Source organism: Sus scrofa, chromosome 6 (genome assembly GCF_054392235.1).
Source record: "Sus scrofa isolate SSC_HxYL_T2T_F1_AM1 chromosome 6, Sscrofa_HxYL_maternal_Yorkshire_Landrace_v2.0, whole genome shotgun sequence".
Lineage (NCBI taxonomy): Eukaryota > Metazoa > Chordata > Mammalia > Artiodactyla > Suidae > Sus > Sus scrofa.
In genome coordinates, this window is record NC_139388.1 from 139,580,557 (window position 1) to 139,602,665 (window position 22,109).

A 22,109-nucleotide genomic window follows, 5' to 3' on the forward strand; every position below is an offset into this window, starting at 1 on the left:
GAACCTAAGTAGAAGGTAAAATTCACAGTGTCTGGCATCCAATCAAAAATTACCTGGTAGGCAAAATAAAGTAGGAAAATATAACCTATAAGAAAGAGAAAATGTAATCAAAACTGAAGTTGAACTGACATTCATGATAAAATTAATAAACAAATACGTCTTAAAAGTGCTTATAACTCTACCCCATAGGTTGGAAAATTTAGAGGAAAGATTAAACATTAAGTAGAGACATAAAAGGTGTACCTTTTTTTTTATGCCCGCGCCCAGATGAGCCCACAGCATATGGAAGTTCCTGGACCAGGGATCGAATCAGAGCTGCAGCTATGACCCACACCATAGCTGCAGCAAGACCAGACCCTTAACCCATTGCACTGGTCATGGATTGAACCTGTACCTCCACAGCAACCTGAGCCTGAGCCGAAGCAGTCAGTGCCACAGTGGGAAGTCCAAGACATACTTCTTTTTTCTTTTTAGGGCCACATCTGCAGCATATGAAAGTTCCCAGGCTAGGGGTCAAATCAGAGCTGCAGCTACAGGCCTATACCACAGCCACAGCAACACAGGATCCAAGCCACATCTGTGACCTACACCATAGTTCACAGCAACACTGGATCCTTAACCCTCTGAACACGGCCAGGGATAGAATCCACATCCTTGTGGATACACGTCAGGTTCATGACCCACTGAGGCACAAGGGGAACTCCCAAGACCTAGGTATTTTTAAGCCATAACATATTTCTATTTTTTTTTCAGATAATTACCATTTTGTTATGGTGAGACATGTAAGATTTATTCATCTAGCATCTTTCAAGTATCGTTAACTACAGTTACCATGATGCACATTATATTCCCAGAACTTATTCAACTTATTACTGGAATTTTATAACTCATATGTCTATTTCAAAATGTTCAAGGGGAGTTCCCATCGTGGCTCAGCGGAAACAAATCTGACTAGTATCCATGAGAACGCAGGTTCCATCCCTGGTCTCACTCAGTGGGTTAAGGATCTGGCATTGCCATGAGCTGTGGTGTAGGTTACAGACGCGGCTTGAATCCAGTGCTACTGTGGCTGTGGTGTAGGCCAGCAGCTACTGCTCTGATTCAACCCCTAGCGTGGGACCATACATATGCCATGGGTGTGACCCTTAAAAAGTCAAAAAAATTAAAAATAAAAAAATTAAATGTTCAAGGGACTTTACAAGACCCATATGTATTGAACTAAGATATATATGATAATATAATATATATAGAGAGAGAATTCTAAAGATGAAAACTACAATGTCTGAAAAATGTACTGGTAAGATTAATAGCAAATTAGAAATTCCAGAATAAAATTTAAGTAAACTAAAAATGTTAGGCCCAATTAAATACTGCCTCCTAGAAACACACTTTAAATATAAAGACATAGGAGTTCCCATCGTGGCGCAGTGGTTAACGAATCCAACTAGGAACCATGAGGTTGTGGGTTCGGTCCCTGCCCTTGCTCAGTGGGTTAAGGATCCGGCGTTGCCGTGAGCTGTGGTGTAGGTTGCAGACGCGGCTTGGATCCCGCGTTGCTGTGGCTCTGGCGTAGGCCGGTGGCTACAGCTCCGATTCGACCCCTAGCCTGGGAACCTCCATATGCCGCGGGTGCGGCCCAAAGAAATAGCAAAAAGACAAAAATAAATAAATAAATAAATAAATATAAAGACATAAATAGGTTGAAAGTAAAAGGATGGGAGAAAACGTACGATGTCGATAGTAATCAAAACAAAGATTTAGTGACTGTATTATATATCTAAAGTAAAATTTAAAGTAAAAAATATTACCAGATACAGAGTCACTTTGTAATAATAAATGGGTCAGTTCATGCAAAGAACATAACAATCATAAAAGTTTATGCACCTAATAACAGAGCACAATTCATGAAACAAAGCCAATAGAACTGCAAGGAGAAATAAACAAATCCACAAATTGCAGTCAAAGGTTTCAATATCCCTCTCTCAATAATTGATAAAACAAGTATATAGAACCATCAGTAACAATATGGAAGAGCATTGTTGTTTTGGGTTGAGTTGTGTCCCCCAAAAAGATATGTTCAAGCCCTAACCCCTGGTACCCATGACTGTGACCTTATTTTGAAAATAGGGTCTTTGCAGACGTAATCAAGTTGAGATAAGTGTGTACCAGAAGAGGGGGATCCTAAACCAACGACAGGTGTCCGAATACAAAGAGGGACATTTGGACAGAGACAAAGAGAATACCCTATGACAATGGCCATAGAGACTGGAGCAGCATCTTTAAGCCTAAGGACACCAAGGATTGCCAGCAACCACCAGAAGCTAGGAAAAGCCAGAGAAATCCTCCCCTACCACCTTCATGACCCTGCTGACATCTTGAGTTTTTATTTCCAGTCTCAGAAAATGTGAGAGAATAAATTTCTACTGGTTTAAGCCACCTCATTATTGTAGCCCTAGTAAACTAATACAAATGTCAAGTAATTTGTCCTAACTGACATTGATGGGACATTCCACCAACAACAGCAGAAAACATTTTCTTTTCAAGTGCAAGGTATCACAATATGGCCCATCTTCTGGGCCGTAAAACAAATCTCAAAAAATTTAACCTTATTCAAGAACCATAAAGTATATTCTCTGATCACCAAGGAAGTAAATTTTATTTTATTTTATTTTATTTTATTTTATTTTATTTTATTTTATTTATTTATTTATTGCCTTTTCTAGGGCCGCTCCCGTGGCATATGGAGGTTCCCAGGCTAGGGGTCCAATCCGAGCTGTAGCTGCCGGCCTACACCAGAGCCACAGCAACACCAGATCCAAGCTGCATCTGCAACCTACACCTCAGCTCACAGCAACACCAGATCCTTAACCCACTGAGCAAGGCCAGGGATCGAACCCGCAACCTTATGCATCCTAGTCGGATTTGTTAACCACTCAGCCACGACGGGAACTGCAAGGAAGTAAATTTTAAATCAATGAAAGAAAGACAGCTGAAGATCCCCAAATATTTTTAAATAGCACACTTCCAAATAATCTACAGATGAAAGAAGACTGAGAGAAAATATTTACAAATCACATAACTGATGATGGTCTTTTACCTAGAATATACAAAGAACACTCAAAACTCAGCAATAAGAAAATAAGAAGCCTCAGAAAATAAGCACAAAAGATTTTAACAGATCAACAAAACGACAAGGCAACCTACTGAATGGGAAAAAAATATTTGCAAACTGCACATCTGACAAGGGCTTAACATCTAAAATAGGAGCTCCCACTGTGGCGCAACAGGACTGGCAGCATCTTGGGAGCACTGGGACGTGGGTTCAATCCCCGGCCTGGCACAGTGGGTTAAAGATCTGGTGTTTCCACGGTGCAACTTAGTTCAAGGCTGTGGCTCGAATATAATCCCTGGACCAGGAGCTCCATATGCCATGGGGCAGCCAAAATAATAAAAATAAAAATAAATTTTTTTAATAAAATAAAATACTTAAAAACTCATACAACTCGATAGCAAGAAATAACAAATAATCCAATCAAGAATAACAGGCAAAAGATCTAACAGGCAAAAGATCTAACAGACATTTCTCCAAAGGATACATTAGAATGGACAAGAAAAGGTGCCCCAAATCACTGATCATCAGGGAAATGCAAATGAAAGCCACCTCACATCTGTTAGGATGGCAATCACCAACAAATCTGCAAATAAGAAATGCTGGAGAAGGAGTGGAGAAAAGAAAACCCTTGTGCATAGTTGGTGGAAACGTATGCTATAGCCACTGTGGAAGACAGTATGGAGGTTCCTCAAAAATCAAAAATAGAATCACTGAGAACTCCCATTGTGGCTCAGAGGGTTAAGAACCCAACACAGTGTCAGTGAGGATACAAGTTTGATCCCTGCCCTCGCTCAGTGAGTTACGGATCTAGCATTGCTGCAAGCTGCCACATAGGTCACAGATACGGCTCAGATCCCCCAAGTTGCTGTAACTGTGGTGTAGGCTGGCGGCTACAGCTCCAATTCCACCCCTAGCTTGGGAACTTTCATATGCCACAGGCGCAGCCTAGAAAAGAAAAGAAAATTCCATAAGCAATCACTGTTACAAACTGCAGAATGAATGAAACATCTTGGGTAAACAATACAATATTCCTCTTCAACCATTAAAATCATCATGAAGAAAGTAAGCACTGTAGATCCTCTATAAATCATATCATCCTATACTTTTATAAACCATCTATTTCCCGGAAACTTTCTTTTCTTTTTTTTTTTTTTTTTTTTTTTTTGTCTTTTTAAGGCCACACCTGCGGCATATGGAGGTTCCCAGGCTAGGAGTTAAATCAGAGCTACAGCTGCTAGCCACAGCCACAGCCACAGCCACAGTCACATCAGATACAAGCCTTATCTGCGACTTTCACCACAGTTCATGGCAATGCCAGATCCTTACCTTAACCCACTGAGCAAAATCAGGGATCAAACCTGCATCCTCATGGGTACTAGTTAGATTCGTTTCCAATGAGCCACACTGGGAACTCCCCTAGAAATTTTCTTGATGCACAGCATTTTCTTAAACAATGAGGAGAAGAAAAAAAATAGAATTACCATATAATCCAAAGATTCCCTTTCTGGTTGTATATGCAAATGAAATAAAATCACTGTCCTGGAGCATCATTCCAATCCTTCCCAATAGTAAGATACTATGATATATTCAATATATTCGATTATATATTCTGATTACTTTCACAAAGAAAAATAGCCAGATGTTTACTGAGTGTTTTCTGTGTGTCAGCAATCACGTGTCTTTATATGTATTCCCTACATCCCTCCACCCCTGGTACCACAGCATCTCGGCCAGACTACAACCATTTCAATGGTACCTCTCATGCATACAATTCATAAAGATGTACTCCTTTTATTCTTGTTAAAAGTAAAACAAGTTCAAGAAATAAGATGTGGAGTTCCCGTCGTGGCGCAGTGGTTAACGAATCCGACTAGGAACCATGAGGTTGCGGGTTCCGTCCCTGCCCTTGCTCAGTGGGTTAACCATCCGGCGTTGCCGTGAGCTGTGGTGTAGGTTGCAGACGCAGCTCGGATCCCGCATTGCTGTGGCTCTGGCATAGACCAGCAGCTACAGCTCCGATTCAACCCCTAGCCTGGGAACCTCCATATGCCGCGGGAGCGGCCCAAGAAATAGCAAAAAGACAAAAAAAAAAAAAAAAAGAAAGAAGATGTAACTCCTATTTATTTGCATATCATATTTGGGGAAATCCTCAGATAACTCCTCCAGCAGTCATAAATCCAGTTTCCCTCATGTGTAGCTGGGCACCTTAGAATCCATGTCAGATATTGTTAACAGCCCATCCAACCCATATTCTCCTTTGTTTCTTGCTAAGAGATCCTGATTTGATTAGATAAGCAATGTGCTCGGCCTCAGTGAGTGAATCATACATTCATTCCCTAAATATTTATTCAGTCCCTCTTATGTGCCAAGCACTCAAGACTCTAAGGATGCAAGTGAAAAGAGCAGACAGAATCCTGTTTATTTGACGTTTTCATTCTGGTAGAGAGAGATCAGAAACTATAAACATAATACCTAAGTAAATTAAATGTTTTATTAGAAGATCAATGGCATTATCAGGGAAAAAATAGAGCAAAGGGAATGGAAAATGCTAGTGGTAGACACAGGGAGCAGGTTGCAGCATTAAATACGATGGGTGTCAGGACAGGCCTCACTGAGAGGGTGAGATTGGAGCAAAGACTTGAAAGAGGTGCAGGAGCGAGCCATGGCTGGTGTCAAAGACAAAGGCATTCTGGACCCAGGGCACAGCTGGAGCAAAGACCCTAAGGTGGGAACATACCTGGCACATCAGAGGCAGAGCCAGGAGGCCAGTGGGGCTGGAGTGAAGGGCACAAAGGAGAGAGCAGTTGATGATGAGGTCAGAGAAGTCACAAAGATCCAGCTGATGCAAGACCCTGTAGGTTTTGTGAAGTCTCTGGTTTGTGTTCTGAATGAGGTGGGGACCCTTCAAGGGGTTTTGAACATAGAAGTAACATCATCACTTCAATTTTGAAAGGATCACTCTGACTATCTGTTTCTATTCTACTGTTGTGAATAGACTTTAGAGCAGCTGGTATAGACACAGAAAGATTAGGTTAGAGTGTCTCAAAGGAGAGAGGGTGGTGTTTTGTACCGGAATGGTGGCAGTGGAGGTGGTCAGTAGAGGGGCAGATGCTGAATATATTTTGGAGGTAGAGCCAACAGGGATTGCTGGTGGGTTGGATGCAAAGTATGGAAGAGAAGTTAAGGCTGCCACCAAGGTTTTTAGTCTGGCCAACTAGAAGAATGAAATAGCCCTCAGCTGAGAAGAGAACTGAGGGTAGAGCAGATTTGTGAAGGAATACCAGAAGTTCACTTTTAGACATAAACGAGGTGAGAGATCTGGCCTGAAGATATCAATGATGTGGCAGTCATATAGATAGTATTTAAACCATGTGACTTGGAGTTCCCGTCTCAGTGGTTAATGAATCTGACTAGGAACCAAGAGGTTGTGGGTTCAATCCCTGGCCTTGCTCTGTGGGTTAAGGATCCGGTGTTGCCGTGAGCTGTGGTGTAGGTGGCAGATGTGGCTTGGATCTGGCATTGTTGTGGCTCTGGTGTAGGCCAGCAGCTACAGCACCGATTAGACCCCTAGCCTGGGAACCTCCATATGCCATGGGAGTGGCCCTAGAAAAGACAAAAAGACAAAAAAAAATAAAAATAAAAAATAAACCATGTGACTAGAAGAGATCTCCAAGCATGATTGTGCATAGAGAAGAGAAGAGAATCAAAGACTAAACAAGCATGCCAACATAAAAGAGGTCAGGAGAAGAGAAGGAACACCAAGGGAGGTTGAGAAGAGACACGAGCGAAATAGAAAAGGTGCAAAGCTCTGCCAAAACCCTTCTCCCTGTCTCTGTGACAGAATGATTGGGGGAGAAAGTGGGAGCTTGCAAATAAATCAGCCACCACAATAAAGGCCTAGCAAAGGAGTAAGTATATTCACTTCCAGATGTCTGGCTTTCCATCAAAATGTTTGAATTGATCAAAAATAAAAAATACAGTATACTAAAATTTGTGGGATGCAGCTTAAATAATACTTAGAAGGAAATTTGGAGCATTACATGTTTATGTTAGAAATATGAAACTTCTCAATTATCTAAGTTTCCGCCTTTGGAAACTAGGGGGAAAAATGAGCAAAATAAGCCCAAAGCAAGCAGAAAGAAAGAATAAGGGTAGCAGCAGAAATTGATAAAATTGAAAAAAGCAGTAGGAAAAACTAAATAAAACAAAAAGCTGACTCTTAGAAAAGATGAATGACATTTGTAAACTCCTAACCAGACTGATCAAAAAGAAGACACAGGAGTTCCCATTGTGGCTCAGCAGTAATGAACCTGACTAGTGTCCATGAGGACGTGGCTTTGATCCCTGGCCTCACTCAGTGGGTTAAGGATCTGACATTGCCATGAGCTGTGGGGTAGGTCACAGACACAGCTCGGATCCTGCATTTCTGTGTCTGTGGTATAGGCCTGCAGCTGCAGCTCTGATTCAACCCCTAGCCTGGGAATTTTCATGTGCCATGGTTGTGGCCCTAAAAAGACAAAAAAGAAAAAAGAGAGAGAGGACACAAATTACAAAATATCAGGAATGAAAGAGAGGATATCATTATAGACCCTATAGATAGGAAAAGAATAATAAAAGGATGTAATGAAGAGCTCTATGCCTATAAATAAAATAGACAAATTCCTTGAAAGTCACACTGCCAAAGCTCACTCAAGAGAAAACAGATAAGTCAACTGGTCCTACCATCTATAGGAATTTATATTTGCTGTTCACTATACTATATGCGCAGTATTTTCCACCAGATCTTTGTATTCACCAATCCACTCAGGGGTGATCAGGCCTCTTCTGACCCCCATAACTAAAGTTGGAATTTGGTCTTAGAGTCTTCAAATTTGGTTTTAAACCACGTGAAGTTATCTTGTTTACTTTTTTTTTTTTCAGAGACTTTGGGGGTTTAATGGATAGAGGGGAGCTTACACGTCTGAAGCAAGGTCCTACATGGATACCCTACCATGTGCGGTGGCCGGTGGACAGGACACGGCAGCAGGCTTCGCCTGTTTACTTTGTATGTATGTATGTCTGTCTTCCCACATATATGTCTTATTCAGCCACAGGGCTGAGCACAGTGCTTGGAATGTTGCAGGCACTCAGCATTAAAATGAATAGGACTTCACAACCATTTCCTACCAGTCACCAATTTCTCTGGGCTACGATGGGTCCAGCTGGGGTGCAGACTTCAATGAGCCCAACTTCTCCACCTAAAGGCTAAGCTGATAACTCCTTTTACTTGTTATCTATCAAGCTGTTCTCTTAGTCCCACCAGCCAGAAGTTTGAAGGTTCAACCAGTCTGCAATAAAACACCAACCAGGAGACAGAGACAAACAAAACATTCCTTTGCTTAAATGTAAGTGTGGTAGAGAGAGGGTTTTTTCCTCTCTGCTTCCCACTTATATACACATTTAATCACCACAAAAGCCTGAGGATTAAGTATTATTATAATTCCTCTATTATAGATGAGGAAACTGGAACACAGAGAATCTAAGCCAAACAGCTCTTAATTACAGAGCCAGAGGTGAAATCCTGGCTGTCTGGGTCCAGAGTCTGGTTCTCAAACAAAACACTAAGCTCTTATGTTAAGGGATAGACTCCCTGCCTGAAAGAGCCAAGGCATTTTCTTGTCCCACCCTTCCCTCCGTCCTGGTTGACCAGTTACCCAGACCAGAGACTGAGCGTCTAGGAGGCAAGTGCCTGGGCAGCATTGTTCTATCCAGGCAAGGCAGGGGGCAGAGACATCTCCAGAGGAAAGAGGGTCAAAGGAGGGAGAAGAAAGTCTTTCCCCAAGGATCATAATAGACCTCTCCACATGGCAAGACCCTGAGTGTCTAGAACAAAGAATTCCCTCTCTTTGAGTCCAGCCCAAAGTAAAATACTGATTGTGACCTTTCCTCAACCACTTTTATATGATTGACTGCAGATCAGGACATTTTGCCCAGAGCCTGCCTGGTGCCAGCCTCCTTATAACAATTAGTAACAGGGAGCCTTTTGCGTTGCAGCGCCAATGTCCTGCACAGTTCTTCTACCTGCCAAGAGATATTTTTCCCCAAAAGGAAAAAAATAAACGTAAACCAAAAGAGTTTTTCTCTTTTTTCCTGCCAAAAGTTGTTCCCTCAGATGAAAAGCACAACTTTGTCCAGCCAAGAGGACAAAAATTAACTTAAAAAAAAAATAGGTCACCCAAAAAGCCCAATTCTTTGGGTAAATGAGGTCAGGTATCCTGATGCCTAACACACAAAATATAATCTTCTGAAAGATTTAATAATTCTCTCACATTAGGCCCAGTAATATTGCCCTCATACCAAATAAGCCCTCAAGGAAAGTCAATAACTCCAGTGTTTTCTTGCAAAAAAAAAAATCTGTTCTTTACTGATTCCAAATACTATGTTTCTGACCTCAGTGGTTCTCAGCCTACCAGACTCACACCTTTCTGGAGCAAATATTTTTCAACACTCCCTGGACTTCCCTAAAATGGAATGCATACCAAACTATAACCTACCTACACACACAACTTTTTCACAAAACTACATAATGCCCAGACTATAACACAATAGAGAAACAAAAAAGAATAGAATTTATAATAAAATAATGTGTGGAGTTCCCATCATACCTCAACAGTAACAAATCCAACTCGTATCGGTGAGGATGCAGGTTCGAGCCCTGGCCTCACTCAGTGGGCTAAGGACCCGGAGTTGCCATGAACTGTGGTGTAGGTCGCAGATTTGGCTCAGATCTGGCATTGCCACCCTGTGGCTGTGGTATAGGGCAGTGGCTGCAGCTCCAGTTCAACCCTTAGCCTGGGAATTTCCATATGCTGTAGGTGTGGCCCTAAAAGGAAAAAATAATACTAATAATAAAATAAAATGTGTATGCCAAGGGCTCAGGCATAGCGCTCCAAGAAGACTAGTGAAGCAGTCAGTGCATCTACAGGTGGAATCCATGGGACCTCGACCTCTAACAAGGACTAATTTAGGTGTGTTGGATTGGGCATTTGAATGTCAAAAGCAGCCTAGTTATTGGCTGATGTGGTTTTCCAGACTGGGGAACAGGGATTCCCACTGTGGCTCAGCAGGTTAAGAACCTAACTAGTATCCATGAGGATGTGAGTTCCATCCATGGCCTCACTCAGGCCTCGCTCAGTGGGTTAAGGATCCCGCGTTGCCGTGAGCTATGGTGTAGATTGCAGATGTGGCTCCGACCTGGCGTTGCTATGGCTGTGGTGCAGGCTGGCGGTTATAGCTCTGATTAGACCCCTAGCCTGGAAACCTCCATATGCCTCAGGTTCAGCCCTAAAAAGACAAAAAGACAAAAAAAAAAAAAAATCAACCTTTAAAAAAAATTTTTTTAGAAGACTTAACTTTGACTTTGGAATCTATTATCTGCAAAGAAGAATGTGATGTGTGTTTTATAGTCACATCTAAGTTCAAACCTCAGTTTCACCACTACCTGGGTGACCATAAGCAATCCCTTAACCTCTCAGATCACCAGTCCTTCTCAGTCAAAGGGAGACAGGATGCCTTTACAACAGGACAACAGACCCAACTCCCTAAAGTCTTGATTGTCCTAAACCGATCTGGTATTTCTCGCAGGCTCCTATTCACTAGTTAATGGGAAAAGAATTAACCCAATGTCCAAGGCAGTTTTTTGTTTGTTTCTTTGTTTGAGTTTGAGTTTCTTTTTTCTTTTTTTTTTTTTTTTTGTCTTTTGTCTTTTTAGGGCCCACACCCACAGCATATGGAGGTTCCCAAGCTAGGGGTCCAAACGGAGCTACAGCTGCCAGCCTACACCAGGGCCACAGCAACACCAGATCCTTAGCCCACTGAGCGAAGCCAGGGATTAAACCCACAACCTCATAGTTCCTAGATGGATTCATTTCAGCTGTGCCACGACGGGAACTCCCGAGGCAGTTTAAATTCAATTGATTCTGATAACTTAATTCCTTTGGGCAATGTTGAGAATCTCTGGTGGGAAAAAAAATGTTTAGGTTCTCAGCTGGCTTCATGGGTCCAAGACCTGTGAAGTGGAGCCTCAATGCAAGGTTTACTGCTCTGCTATAGCAGCCTTAAAATCCATAAGTTTTGAACAAGGGGCTTGGTATTTTGCACTAGGCCCAGAAAATTATGTAGCCAGTGCTCGCCCTCAGACAGATGCCTTCTTCCCCTGCTTCTCTCCCTAAGAGGACACTGGACATCAGAGGAGGGGGTTGTCAATGGGTCCTCAGGACACTGAGGGAAGGGCCTCTTGGCTTCATGGGGGTCCTTGGCAAGCATTAGGAAGTTACTACTGGACTCAAGACAGTTACCATTACTCACTGGGGGCTTCTTGCTCAGTCAGAACCTTTGCATGACTCAGCTTCACCTCTATAGTGTCTGCTGCAGACCATACAGTGGCTACCCTGTCCCTCGCCCAGGCTCCTGGCCTGGCAGTCCACCCTGTCTTGGCGGGGCAGGCTGGGAAGATGGTGCCTTGGGAAACCTACTGGCTCTTGTCCCACCATCTATAAAACATGGGCAGTAGTAGCATCGTAGGAAAATAAAACTACAAGTTCTCCTTGTGTCTGTGCTGTTGTGGTCCTACCCCCAGGTTGGTACAGGTGGACAGGATAAAAGATGAGCTTTCCAGGAGCTCCCATCGTGGCTCAGTGGTTAATGAATCCGACTAGGAACCATGAGGTTGCGGGGTCGATCCCTGGCCTTGCTCAGTGGGTTGAGATTCTGGCGTTGCCGTGAGCTGTGGTGTAGGTTGCAGATGCGGCTCGGATCCCGGGTTGCTGTGGCTCTGGTGTAGGCCGGTGGCTACAGCTCCGATTCAACCCCTAGCCTGGGAATCTCCATATGCCGTGAGAGCGGCCCAAGAAATGGCAAAACGACAAAAAAAAAAAAAAAAAAAAAAAAAAAAAGATGAGCTTTCCAGAGCCCCCAGCTGGGACACAAGCAACATCTCCTTTGCCTTTATTGTTATTCTCATTTTTGAAACATCACTTTTTTCCAAGCTGTCAGGGGAGTTACAAGACATTAATTATTATCTTGTCTTCCTATTCCTGTCCACAACCACCTTAGCCAAAAATTAATCTGTGTATGCAGGGAAAGAGGCAGGGTTTTTTTGTTTTAGGGTTTTTGCTTTTGTTTGCCTTTTTAGGGCCGCACCCTCGGCATATGGAGGTTCCCAGGCTAGGGGTCAAATCGGAGCTGTAGACGCTGGCCTACACCACAGCCACAGCAATACCAGATCCAAGCCGCATCTGTGACCTCCACCAGAGCTCATAGCAACACTGGATTCTTAACCCACTGAGCAAGGCCAGGGATCAAATGGATACTAACCAAGTTCATTACCACTTAGCCACAACAGGAACTCCCTCTCCTGCTTCTTGATGTCAAAACTGTTAAGATTTAACTTGCCCAAGGTGCCTTCCTATTGTATAATTGGGGACCCCTTTAGGATCTAAGTTTTCTGGGCTCAGCTAGTGATGTGTGGAATGGGAAATAAAGTAATTTAACAAATCCTCTGTGTCCACAACATCTGGCTAAGACGTCGAAAGCTCACCTTCTCTTTCTCTAGGGCAATAAACCTCATGGCTCCCTCTTAGACATCTTCCTTTGCAATAAAATATGACACGAGAGGGAAATTTAAATGTGTCCATTTAACCTTTGCAAAAATATTAATCCCTGGAGTTCCCGTCATGGCTCAGTGGTTGACGAATCCAACTAAGAACCATGAGGTTGCGGGTTCAATCCCTGACCTCGCTCAGTGGGTTAAGGATCTGGCGTTGCCGTGAGCTGTGGTGTAGGTCGCAGATGCGACTCGGATCCTGCGTTGCTGTGGCTTTGGTGTAGGCCAGTGGCTATAACTCCGATTAGATCCCTAGCCTGGGAACCTTCGTATGCTGCGGGAGCAGCCCTAGAAAAGGCAAAAAGCCCAAGAACAGTTGTTTTGCAGGTTGGTTTTGAGTTTTGTTTTTTTGAGGTTCCTTCCCTTTTGGAAACCTTACCTTTTCCTTTTACATTTAATTCTTGAGCATATACACTGTCCAGTCAGCAAGAGAGCCTGCACACAAGTATTCAAGGGTGGAATTAGCTCCACTCGAAATCTCCTGCCTGAATCCCAGTTCTGTATCTTTCTCTGAATGGTTCATTAGGTCCTCAGACTCAACTTATCCAAAATTGAGTCCATTCAGCTTTCCCCAAACCTAGCTTTCCTTCTTGACTTTCTACTTTTATTGGTAGTTTAAAAAAAAAAAATGTAGAACAGTAGTTCCCAACATTTCCTGGTTCACACCATCCTTACTGTCTTGTTCATTTTTTCAGTGTCCCAGAGCAACAGAAATATATAATGGAGTTCCCTTAATGGCTCAGCAGGTTAAGGATCCAGCCATGCCACTGCCCTTGCTTGGGTAGCTGTTGTGGCATGGGTTCAATCCCTGGCCCCAGGAACTTCTGCATGCCTTTGGGGTGGCACCCAAAAGACAAAAACAAAAACCAGCAAACAGACATGGGAGTGATACAAATCTAGACCATTTAGCCCAAGCCAAGATGACCCAGACCAGCAGGGCTGCCCACTGACTAATCTACAGAATCATAGAACATAGCAAAACCCTGTTTTAAACCATATGTTCTGGGTGTTTCTTAGGCAGCCAAACTAAATGATAGGCGGTTATGAGACCAACACGCTACCTATTGAGCTAATAAGGATGTTAAAAAGAATCGCACTATACGCTTTCGGCAATGGAAAATCAATAAGAGATTAATTTCTTAATTAAGCTGAGTAGCATTATTAAATAAATTAATGCATGAGCGTTCAATTATCCCCTTAAAATTCTTTTAGAACTACCTTGTGATTTCCAGTCATAGCCTCAGGAACAGATCCTGAAGTTCATAAACATTTCATTGCCAACGAGATTAGAAAATTGACTTCATTTCTTTGAACCACAGTTCCTAAAATTACAAGGTAAGTGATCGTTAATCTGTAAGGAAGCCTGATTGTAAAAGAAAATGTGAGTTTTAATTTGGTTGTCAAAAAGGTGACTAGAAATCTTGCTGCAAAGGGCAAAAATAGCCCCTTCACCCACAGATCAGACCACTGACCACTATAACTAAGTGACAGAAACACAGCTGCAAACTCAGAAGCAAATGACATGGCCAGAAATGTATGCCACAAGGTGCTGAATCTTGGTGCTCATCAAAGCCATTCCCAACCAAACACTCTTTCAATATAGCAAGATCTCAACCAGAATACAAAGATTGTCAGCTGGAACCATTGTCCATAAGGAAAGGAGGCCAACAATTGAAAAACACAAGCATGACCTTGAAAGTACAACCAGGAGCTGCTCTTCAGGACTACATGTTACACTGTGTGCAGGGAACATCACCTTTTTACAGCACAATAACATATGTTCTTGTTAAAGAGGAGACTGCGTCATCAAGAAAATACTGAATGCAGAAATAAACTGAAAGCCCTTCCGTACGATTTCCATTAAAAATGATGGAGAAAATAGTGTCAGTTCTTCAGGTAGTAAATGTTAGTTATCTAGAAATCTCACTGGTGTGGAGAACTCCATTTCCCAGAATCCATTGCGAAAGACGGAGATTGTGGCATCTCCATAAATTAGAGGAAACTGAGCACCAGCTCACCATGGGCTTGTTACTATCTACAGTTTTATTCTCTTCGGTGGGAGAATTCTCCCAACCCTCAAGGGGCCTAGGATGGCCGAGGCACTGGCTCTTCTCAGACATAAGCCCGGGTGCCTGGGAAGGAGACCAAATAGGGCGGTGGAGGAATAAGAGGACTATGGCTTCACTTGGGCCCACTCTCTGCACAGAAGGGAGAGGGATGGAGTCAGAAGCCATAGACCACAAGGGGGCCGGGTCCTGTGTGAGAGTCCACGTAAGGAGATGTCCAGCTGGGAAAAGTTGACCTGATTCCAGATTTCCTGCCTGAGGCCAAGACCCTGCTCACCCCACCAAGGAAACTGCCTGTGAGACAAAAGAAGAAGGCAAAGCAGTCACCAGCCACCATGAACAGTAAACACAGTGATAAAAACAGCCTGGACTGAAACAAACGTGTAAATTAACCTGTTTTATGTAGTTAAGGAAGCTTTAGAAAATACAGATGAGGAAGGAAAGAGATAGGAAAAGAATTAACTATAGACATATAATAAATGTGTTAATATGCAAAATGTTATGTTAGAACCTCCCTCATTTATCAATAAGTGCATCAGTGAAATCATTTTGACTTGCTGCATCATATTCAATTTTATGCACACATCTTTTTAATCAATCAATTTTTAAATACCCAAATTCTACTCTGTTGTTATTTCTTGAGAGCATCAGGAAGTCCCAGTTCAATACTAACTGAGCAATAGGAGTCTGACAGCTGGAATACAAAACATCAATCTTATATTTTTTTTCTTTTTTTGTTTTTTAGGGCCACACCTGCAGCATACGGAAGTTCCCAGGCTAGGGGTTGAATTGGAGCTGAAGATGCTGGCCTACACCACAGCCACAGCAACACCAGATCTGAGCCACATCTGTGACCTACACCAGAGCTCATGGAAATGCCAGATCCTTAACCCACTGAGCGAGGCCAGGGATTGAACCTGCATCCTCAAGGATTCTAGTTGGGTTTGTAACCACTGAGCGACGTCAGGAAATCCCATCGGCCTTATTTTTGATAAAAATTGGATATAGGAGTTCCCGTCGTGGCGCAGTGGTTAACGAATCCGACTAGGAACCATGAGGTTGCGGGTTCGGTCCCTGGCCTTGCTCAGTGGGTTAACGATCCGGCGTTGCCGTGAGCTGTGGTGTAGGTTGCAGACGCGGCTCGGGTCACAAGTTGCTGTGGCTCTGGCGTAGGCTGGCAGCTACAGCTCCGATTCGACCCCTAGCCTGGGAACCTCCATATGCCGCAGGAGCAGCCCAAGAAATAGCAAAAAGACAAAAACAAAAACAAAAACAAAACAAAAAAAACAAAAAAAACAAAGAAACAAAAAAAAAATTGGATATAGGTCATAGGTCAGGTATGCAGCCCATTGAGATTCCGAACACAGTCCCTGGAATTTAACAGAGTTCCCCAAACATGCAGACAAAGATGGAAACTGCAGGCCTCCCCAGTGGAGGGAGGCCTTCCCCACAGAAACTACACCTGCAAGAAGTTGATGACAGCTCGTCCTCTCTGCAAGCACATCCCAAAGTGCCAGAGAGCAGGGAGCAGAGCCCTGACTCCACATCCCAATGAGTGGCTTTTTTCTCCCAGGGCAGGAGTGTATCATTAGAAAGGGACCAAAACGATTAGAGAAAAAGCTGTCCCCCCACAGAGAAATCAGGCTAAAGCTAGTTCCCCACCCAAAGCCATTTGAAAACCAAGGTTGCAGTAAATATGCTTCAACATAGACCTTCCATTTGTCCTATTATTTTCTTAGAACACATTTCCTAAAGTAGGATTCCTAGTCAAAGCTGAAAGCATTTCTGAAGCTCTTCACACTTATTCTCCAATTGCAGAGAAAGACTACACAGATCCATACTCCCAACAGCGATAGATGAAACTGCTTCCTCTTCACACCCTTTGCTATCGTGATAGGTTCCAATGGTATCTCGCTACTGTTTGGTTTGCATTTTTCCATGTGCAAAGTTTTCATACAAGTATTGGTCATTTCTAGTTCTTCTTTTCTGACTGCTTTGATATGCCCTTTGCCCATTTCTTTAATGAGATCTTCATAGTCTCATTCATTTGTAAGATGTAAAATATTTAAGCAAGTCACTCTCCTTAATCTTAGAATTGTGATGCATGGGGTAGCAGTTAGAATCATAAGCCTAACAAGGCATGATATTGGTGTTGAGCGTGAGTACTTCCATATTTATTAAAATTTCACTTGTACCAAAACACGTACCAATTGGAAGAAGAGATGGGTTTTTGGAAAAGGTCAAATTCTGTAGCCGCACAGAAGTGCTTAGATTTAATGTCTTCTGATATTAAGGCTATGCACTGACATTTTTATCATACATTTTAAGAAACTTGGTTATTCATCCAGAAGTTTCTAATATGAAAAAAATCCTTACAGATGTATTTTTTATTTCATTACATATTCAATACACGGAAATTTGAAATTTTGGAGAAAAAAACAACTACTCGTTCTCAAGATCACCATCAGAAACTTCAGGTATAAACTACTAACTGAGGCATGGTGCACTGTCAAAATGATTGCATTCACACAGACATTATGGAATTAACAGATAGTTCCCAGAATGTTGATCCGTAATTTACCTAGGACAGCTGCTTTATGTTTTTAGGTATTACCATTGACCACTGACAAAGAGAATAACTTTTATGGATTATTCAATAGTTTTTTGGGGGGTGGGGGGCTTGGGGGTTTTTTTGGTTTGTTTGGTTGGTTTTGTTTTTTGCTTTTTAAGGCCACACCTGTGGACGTATAGAAGTTCCCAGGCTAGGGGTCGAATCAGAGCTGCAGCTGCCACCTGCCAGCTGCCAGCTGCCAGCCAACACCACAGTCACAGCAACATGGGGTCTGAGCTGCACCTGTGACCTACACCATAGCTCACAGCAACACCGGATCTTTAACCCACTGAGTGGGGCCAGGGATCAAACCCGCACCCTCATGGATACTAGTTGGCTGCATTTCCACTGAGCCACAACAAGAACTCCCTCAATAATATTTCTATAAAAGGTTTCAAAGCAGTGGATATTGGACAACTGCTAATACACAATGCCTTGACAAAAATGTCCTTAGTCATTCTTTCTATTAAGAGAATTACCAAATCACTAAGTTTCAGAATTCTGGAATTCCTGCTGTTATGCATTGTCCCCAAATCTTCCCTCCATTGTCTTGAAGTTTCTCCATTGTCTTGAAGTGAAACAATGCCCATTCCAGCCCTCATCATTCATTATATTCATTAATTTAATAAACATTTTTAAGAATCTGCAAACACACACTCTTAAGCACCTAGGCTGTGCTATATTTGGAGCTGCAGATAAAGGCAGGTAAAACAGTTCCTACCCTTAAGGGAAACAAGATCTTGAGTTCATGGTCAAGCAGGGGACAGAGTCTGTAGTTTACACAGCAGAAGAGATAGTCAAGTAACAGAAAAAGAGAATTTACAGTGGTATAATCAAGCACTGACTGCTAAAATAGCCCAAGGGAGCAGATACTAACTGATGCTGAGGGGATCAGAGGAGGTTTCCGGAGGAAGTGATGAGTCAGTGAGTCCAAGAGAATGAGCAGGTTCTAGCCAGGGGTAATTCCAGGGCCTTGTGTAAAGTCACAGAGGCAGGATGGGTCACAGCATGGAAAACTGCTATAAGGAGTTCAGTTAAGCTGAAGCGTAGAGTTGGGGTAGGGTCAGATTGTAGTGAGAGATTGTCTCGTAGAAGGAATATGCCATCTTTACATCTCAGGGGATGCTGACAAAACTTGTAGAGGAAAGGACCCTCCTCTTACGCTCTTCCCATTTCACAGTTAGAGAAACAAGCCCAGTGAGATTAAGGGATTTGCCCAAGGTCATATATTTTGAAAACAGCTAAGATAAAATTGCAATTTAGAAATTCTGATCTCAGAGCATAGGCTCATCTGCTGGTCATAAATGGATTTTAAGAGTTTCCGTTGTGGCGCAGTGGTTAACGAATCCGACTAGGAACCACGAGGTTGCGGGTTCGATCCCCGTCCTTGCTCAGTGGGTTAATGATCCGGTGTTGCTGTGAGCTGTGGTGTAGGTTGCAGACTCGGCTCAGATCCTGCGTTACTGTGGCTCTGGCGTAGGTCGGTGGCTACAGCTCCGATTAGACCCCTAGCCTGGGAACCTCCATATGCTGCGGGAGCGGCCCAAAGAAATAGCAAAAAGACAAAAAATAAATAAATAAATAAAATGGATTTTAATGCCAGGCTAAGAAATATTTACCTTGAAGGTCATGGAAGGCCAAGGATTTTAGGCAAGAAGATGACATGGTGAGTTTTGCCTTGTAAAAAAATGGTCCAAGTTACTAGAGGGAAAAAGAATATCTGAGATGAAACCGCTACTTACAGTTCTGCACATTGTGCCCTAAACAACCTAGGGAGAGCCACTCCATGGGTCTGTGAATGGCACCCCATGGGTGGTGCAATGCCCATCCTACACAGCCAGATTTAGTGAAGGTGCAAGTGAGGAGGCTAACAAAGCGACCCAGGTATAAAAAGTAGGAAGGGTTGAACTAAAGGGCAATGGCAGAAAAGGGAAGGGGTCACAATGCAGAAAGAATGATGTGGAATCACTCGGAGCTGGTGGCTGGTTGGATAAAGACGGTGATGCAGAGAGAACAAAGAGACTGTGGGGGTGATTTTTTTTAATTGAAGTATAATTAATTTACTTAATTCATGTTAGTTTCAAGTGTAAAGTGATTCAGTTATACATATACACGCATATTCTTTTTTGGATTCTTTTTCATTATAAGTCACTACAAAGACATTGTGTCGAGTTCCCTGTGCTATACAGTAGGTCCTCCTCGTTTACCTATTTTACATGCAGTAGTGTGTATCTGTTAATCCTCAAACTCCTATTTATCTCCCACCCCCACCCCCTTACCCACTTTGGTTATCACAAGTTTCTTTTCTATGCCCGTGAATCTTTGAGAACGTGGTTTTATTGTACATCAGTCTGGCTGAGTTGGAATCATTGGATTCTACATTTTATTTTTTTATTTTTTTCCTTTTTTTTTTTTTTTTTTTTTTTTTTTTGTCTTTTTGCCTTTTCCAGGGCCGCTCCTGCGGCATATGGAGGTTCCCAGGCTAGGGGTCGAATCGGAGCTGTAGCCACTGGCCTACACCACAGCCACAGCAACGGTGGATCCGAGCCACGTCTGCAACCTACACCACAGCTCATGGCAACGCCAGATCCTTAACCCACTGAGCAAGGCCAGGGATCGAACCCGCAACCTCATGGTTCCTAGTCGGATTTGTTGACCACTGCGCCACGACGGGAACTCCAGGGATTCTACATTTTAGAATTCCACTCCTACTCAGAATTCCCTTCCTACTCAGAATTCCCTTCCTACCCTAAATTTAGAGATGAGATTTAGAAAGTGGAAGGAAGCAGCTGCCCTTAGGCTCGGAAAGTTGTCAAGGTTAAGGTGATGCAGAGGTGGAGAAACTGGCAGGTGCCAGTCTGTCCTTGCCCTCCTTCCCCACACTGCAGCCTCTTCCACCTCCGGGGCCAGCTGTTCTTCCCTTCTGTCTGCCCCACCAACTGAAAGCAACTGTGACCAGAAGCTGGAATGCAAAAAATCACAGAGGCAATAGCTAGGACCAAGTCATGACCTTCCAAAGACCTCTATGCCAGCCTCTTTTGTGGTCCCTCTCAGCAAACTCCCTCAAGCTCGGACTTGGCCACTAAGCCAGTGCTTCAGGACAACTACTTAGTGACCTCCCTGATTCACCAGCTCTCCTTTCTGGCCCCTACTCCTCCAGCTTTGGTTCCTGACCACAGCAGGCTCTTTTGCAGCAATTGGGAAAAAATGATTCTAAAATTCATACAGATCTGCAAAGGATGTATAACAGTCAAAACAGCACTGAAAAAGAACAAAGAGAACCTAACGCCATTTGATTTCAACCATTACTGGAGTTCCTGTCGTGACTCAGTGGTTAACGAATCCGACTGGGATCCTATGTTGCTGTGGCTTTGGTGTAGGCCGGCAGCTACACCTCCAATTAGACCCCTAGCTGGAACCTCCATGTGCCGCAGGAGCAGCCCTAGAAAAGGCAAAAAGACAAACAAACAAAAAAACACATTATAAAGGAATCTATTACAGAGCTGTAAAGGTGGACACCCACCTTATACACAGGCAAAGCATTTGCTAACATTGTTGCTAAGAAACTGGATCAGAGGAAAAAGTATTCCTGGGCCACGCCAATCAGGCATTGAGATCTCCCAAAGTGGCCGTGCAAGACAGACAGGAGAAAGGCCTTGTCTTCACTTGAGATGTTTGTATTTGGATAAACCTCCTGCCTAAAGGATGTGAAAATCCAAGCTTCAGAAAATGTGGAATTTCTCTTGGAACTGGGCTTCTAACTTTCATGTGTGCACACAAAAACATTGTAAATCAGGCTTTTCTAAGAAAAAGGTGCACAGAGATTCAGTAAGCTTGGTTACTAGTATTATTAGCAGGATTTTCTGTTCTCTTTCATTCTCAGCCATTTTATTACAATTTAATCTTTGTAAATCCTACTTTGGATCATTCGGGCTTCTCAGAAGTATTTGGATTACTGGAATTACAGACTTGATTTTGAAATTGCTTTTCAAAGACTCAAAAAGTCTTGCTATAGTGATGCCTTCTTTCATCATGCCTTTTAAATCCAAGGGTTACTGGCTTGTGCTCTTAGAAGAATTATGTCAGTTTTACTGAATTTTGTTCCTATATCAGTTTTGGTTTCATTACCTTATTTGCTACAGGGAGTTTAATAATATAATTAGATCTTGGGATATTACTATCTTTATTCTACCTCATTTTGAAACTTTGGGTTTTTGTGTTTTTTTGTTTGTTTGTTTGGAAATCTGAGAACTTTCAGAGTGCTTTTGTGAATACTTTTTACATGACCAAGTTGGAGTGACCTGCTCAGGTGTGGATGATACTTGTTCAATATGCCAAGCTGAATTTCAGAAAGTTATTTTTCCGATCTGTCAGCGTGTATTTTCTGAAGAGTACATTACCTTACTGTTTTACAGAGAGAATATAGGTCTGCTGTGCAAAAGCGAGATTTCAGACCATATAAACAAATGGAAAGATGGGGCTACCTCATCACACCTTCAAATGTAATTAAGTCCTACAAACAATTAAAACCACAAAATATTCATTGCATTGGTTACGGACTATTGCTAAAGGCCCTAGGAAAGATTTTAGGGCTTAAAAAATAAGAAAAATATTCCTAAACATTTTTAGAATGCTAGCATAAGATTTAAGTGGATGTTTTAATTTTTTTAATTTAAA

At 42.6% G+C, this 22,109-nt stretch overlaps 2 protein-coding genes across 3 annotated transcripts in view; one reads left to right on the forward strand and one right to left on the reverse strand.

Annotated features, from left to right (window-relative positions):
* The window catches only part of GIPC2 (GIPC PDZ domain containing family member 2), a 140,074-nt gene that overhangs the window by 14,201 nt on the left and 103,764 nt on the right, over positions 1 to 22,109 (reverse strand). The window lies entirely within an intron of this gene.
* On the forward strand, positions 6,187 to 21,938 carry LOC100511460 (E3 ubiquitin-protein ligase RNFT1). The gene is given in 6 exon segments (XM_084959118.1): positions 6,187 to 6,262; positions 21,137 to 21,376; positions 21,379 to 21,595; positions 21,597 to 21,648; positions 21,650 to 21,723; positions 21,725 to 21,938. Coding segments are annotated over 6 exon segments (873 nt in total).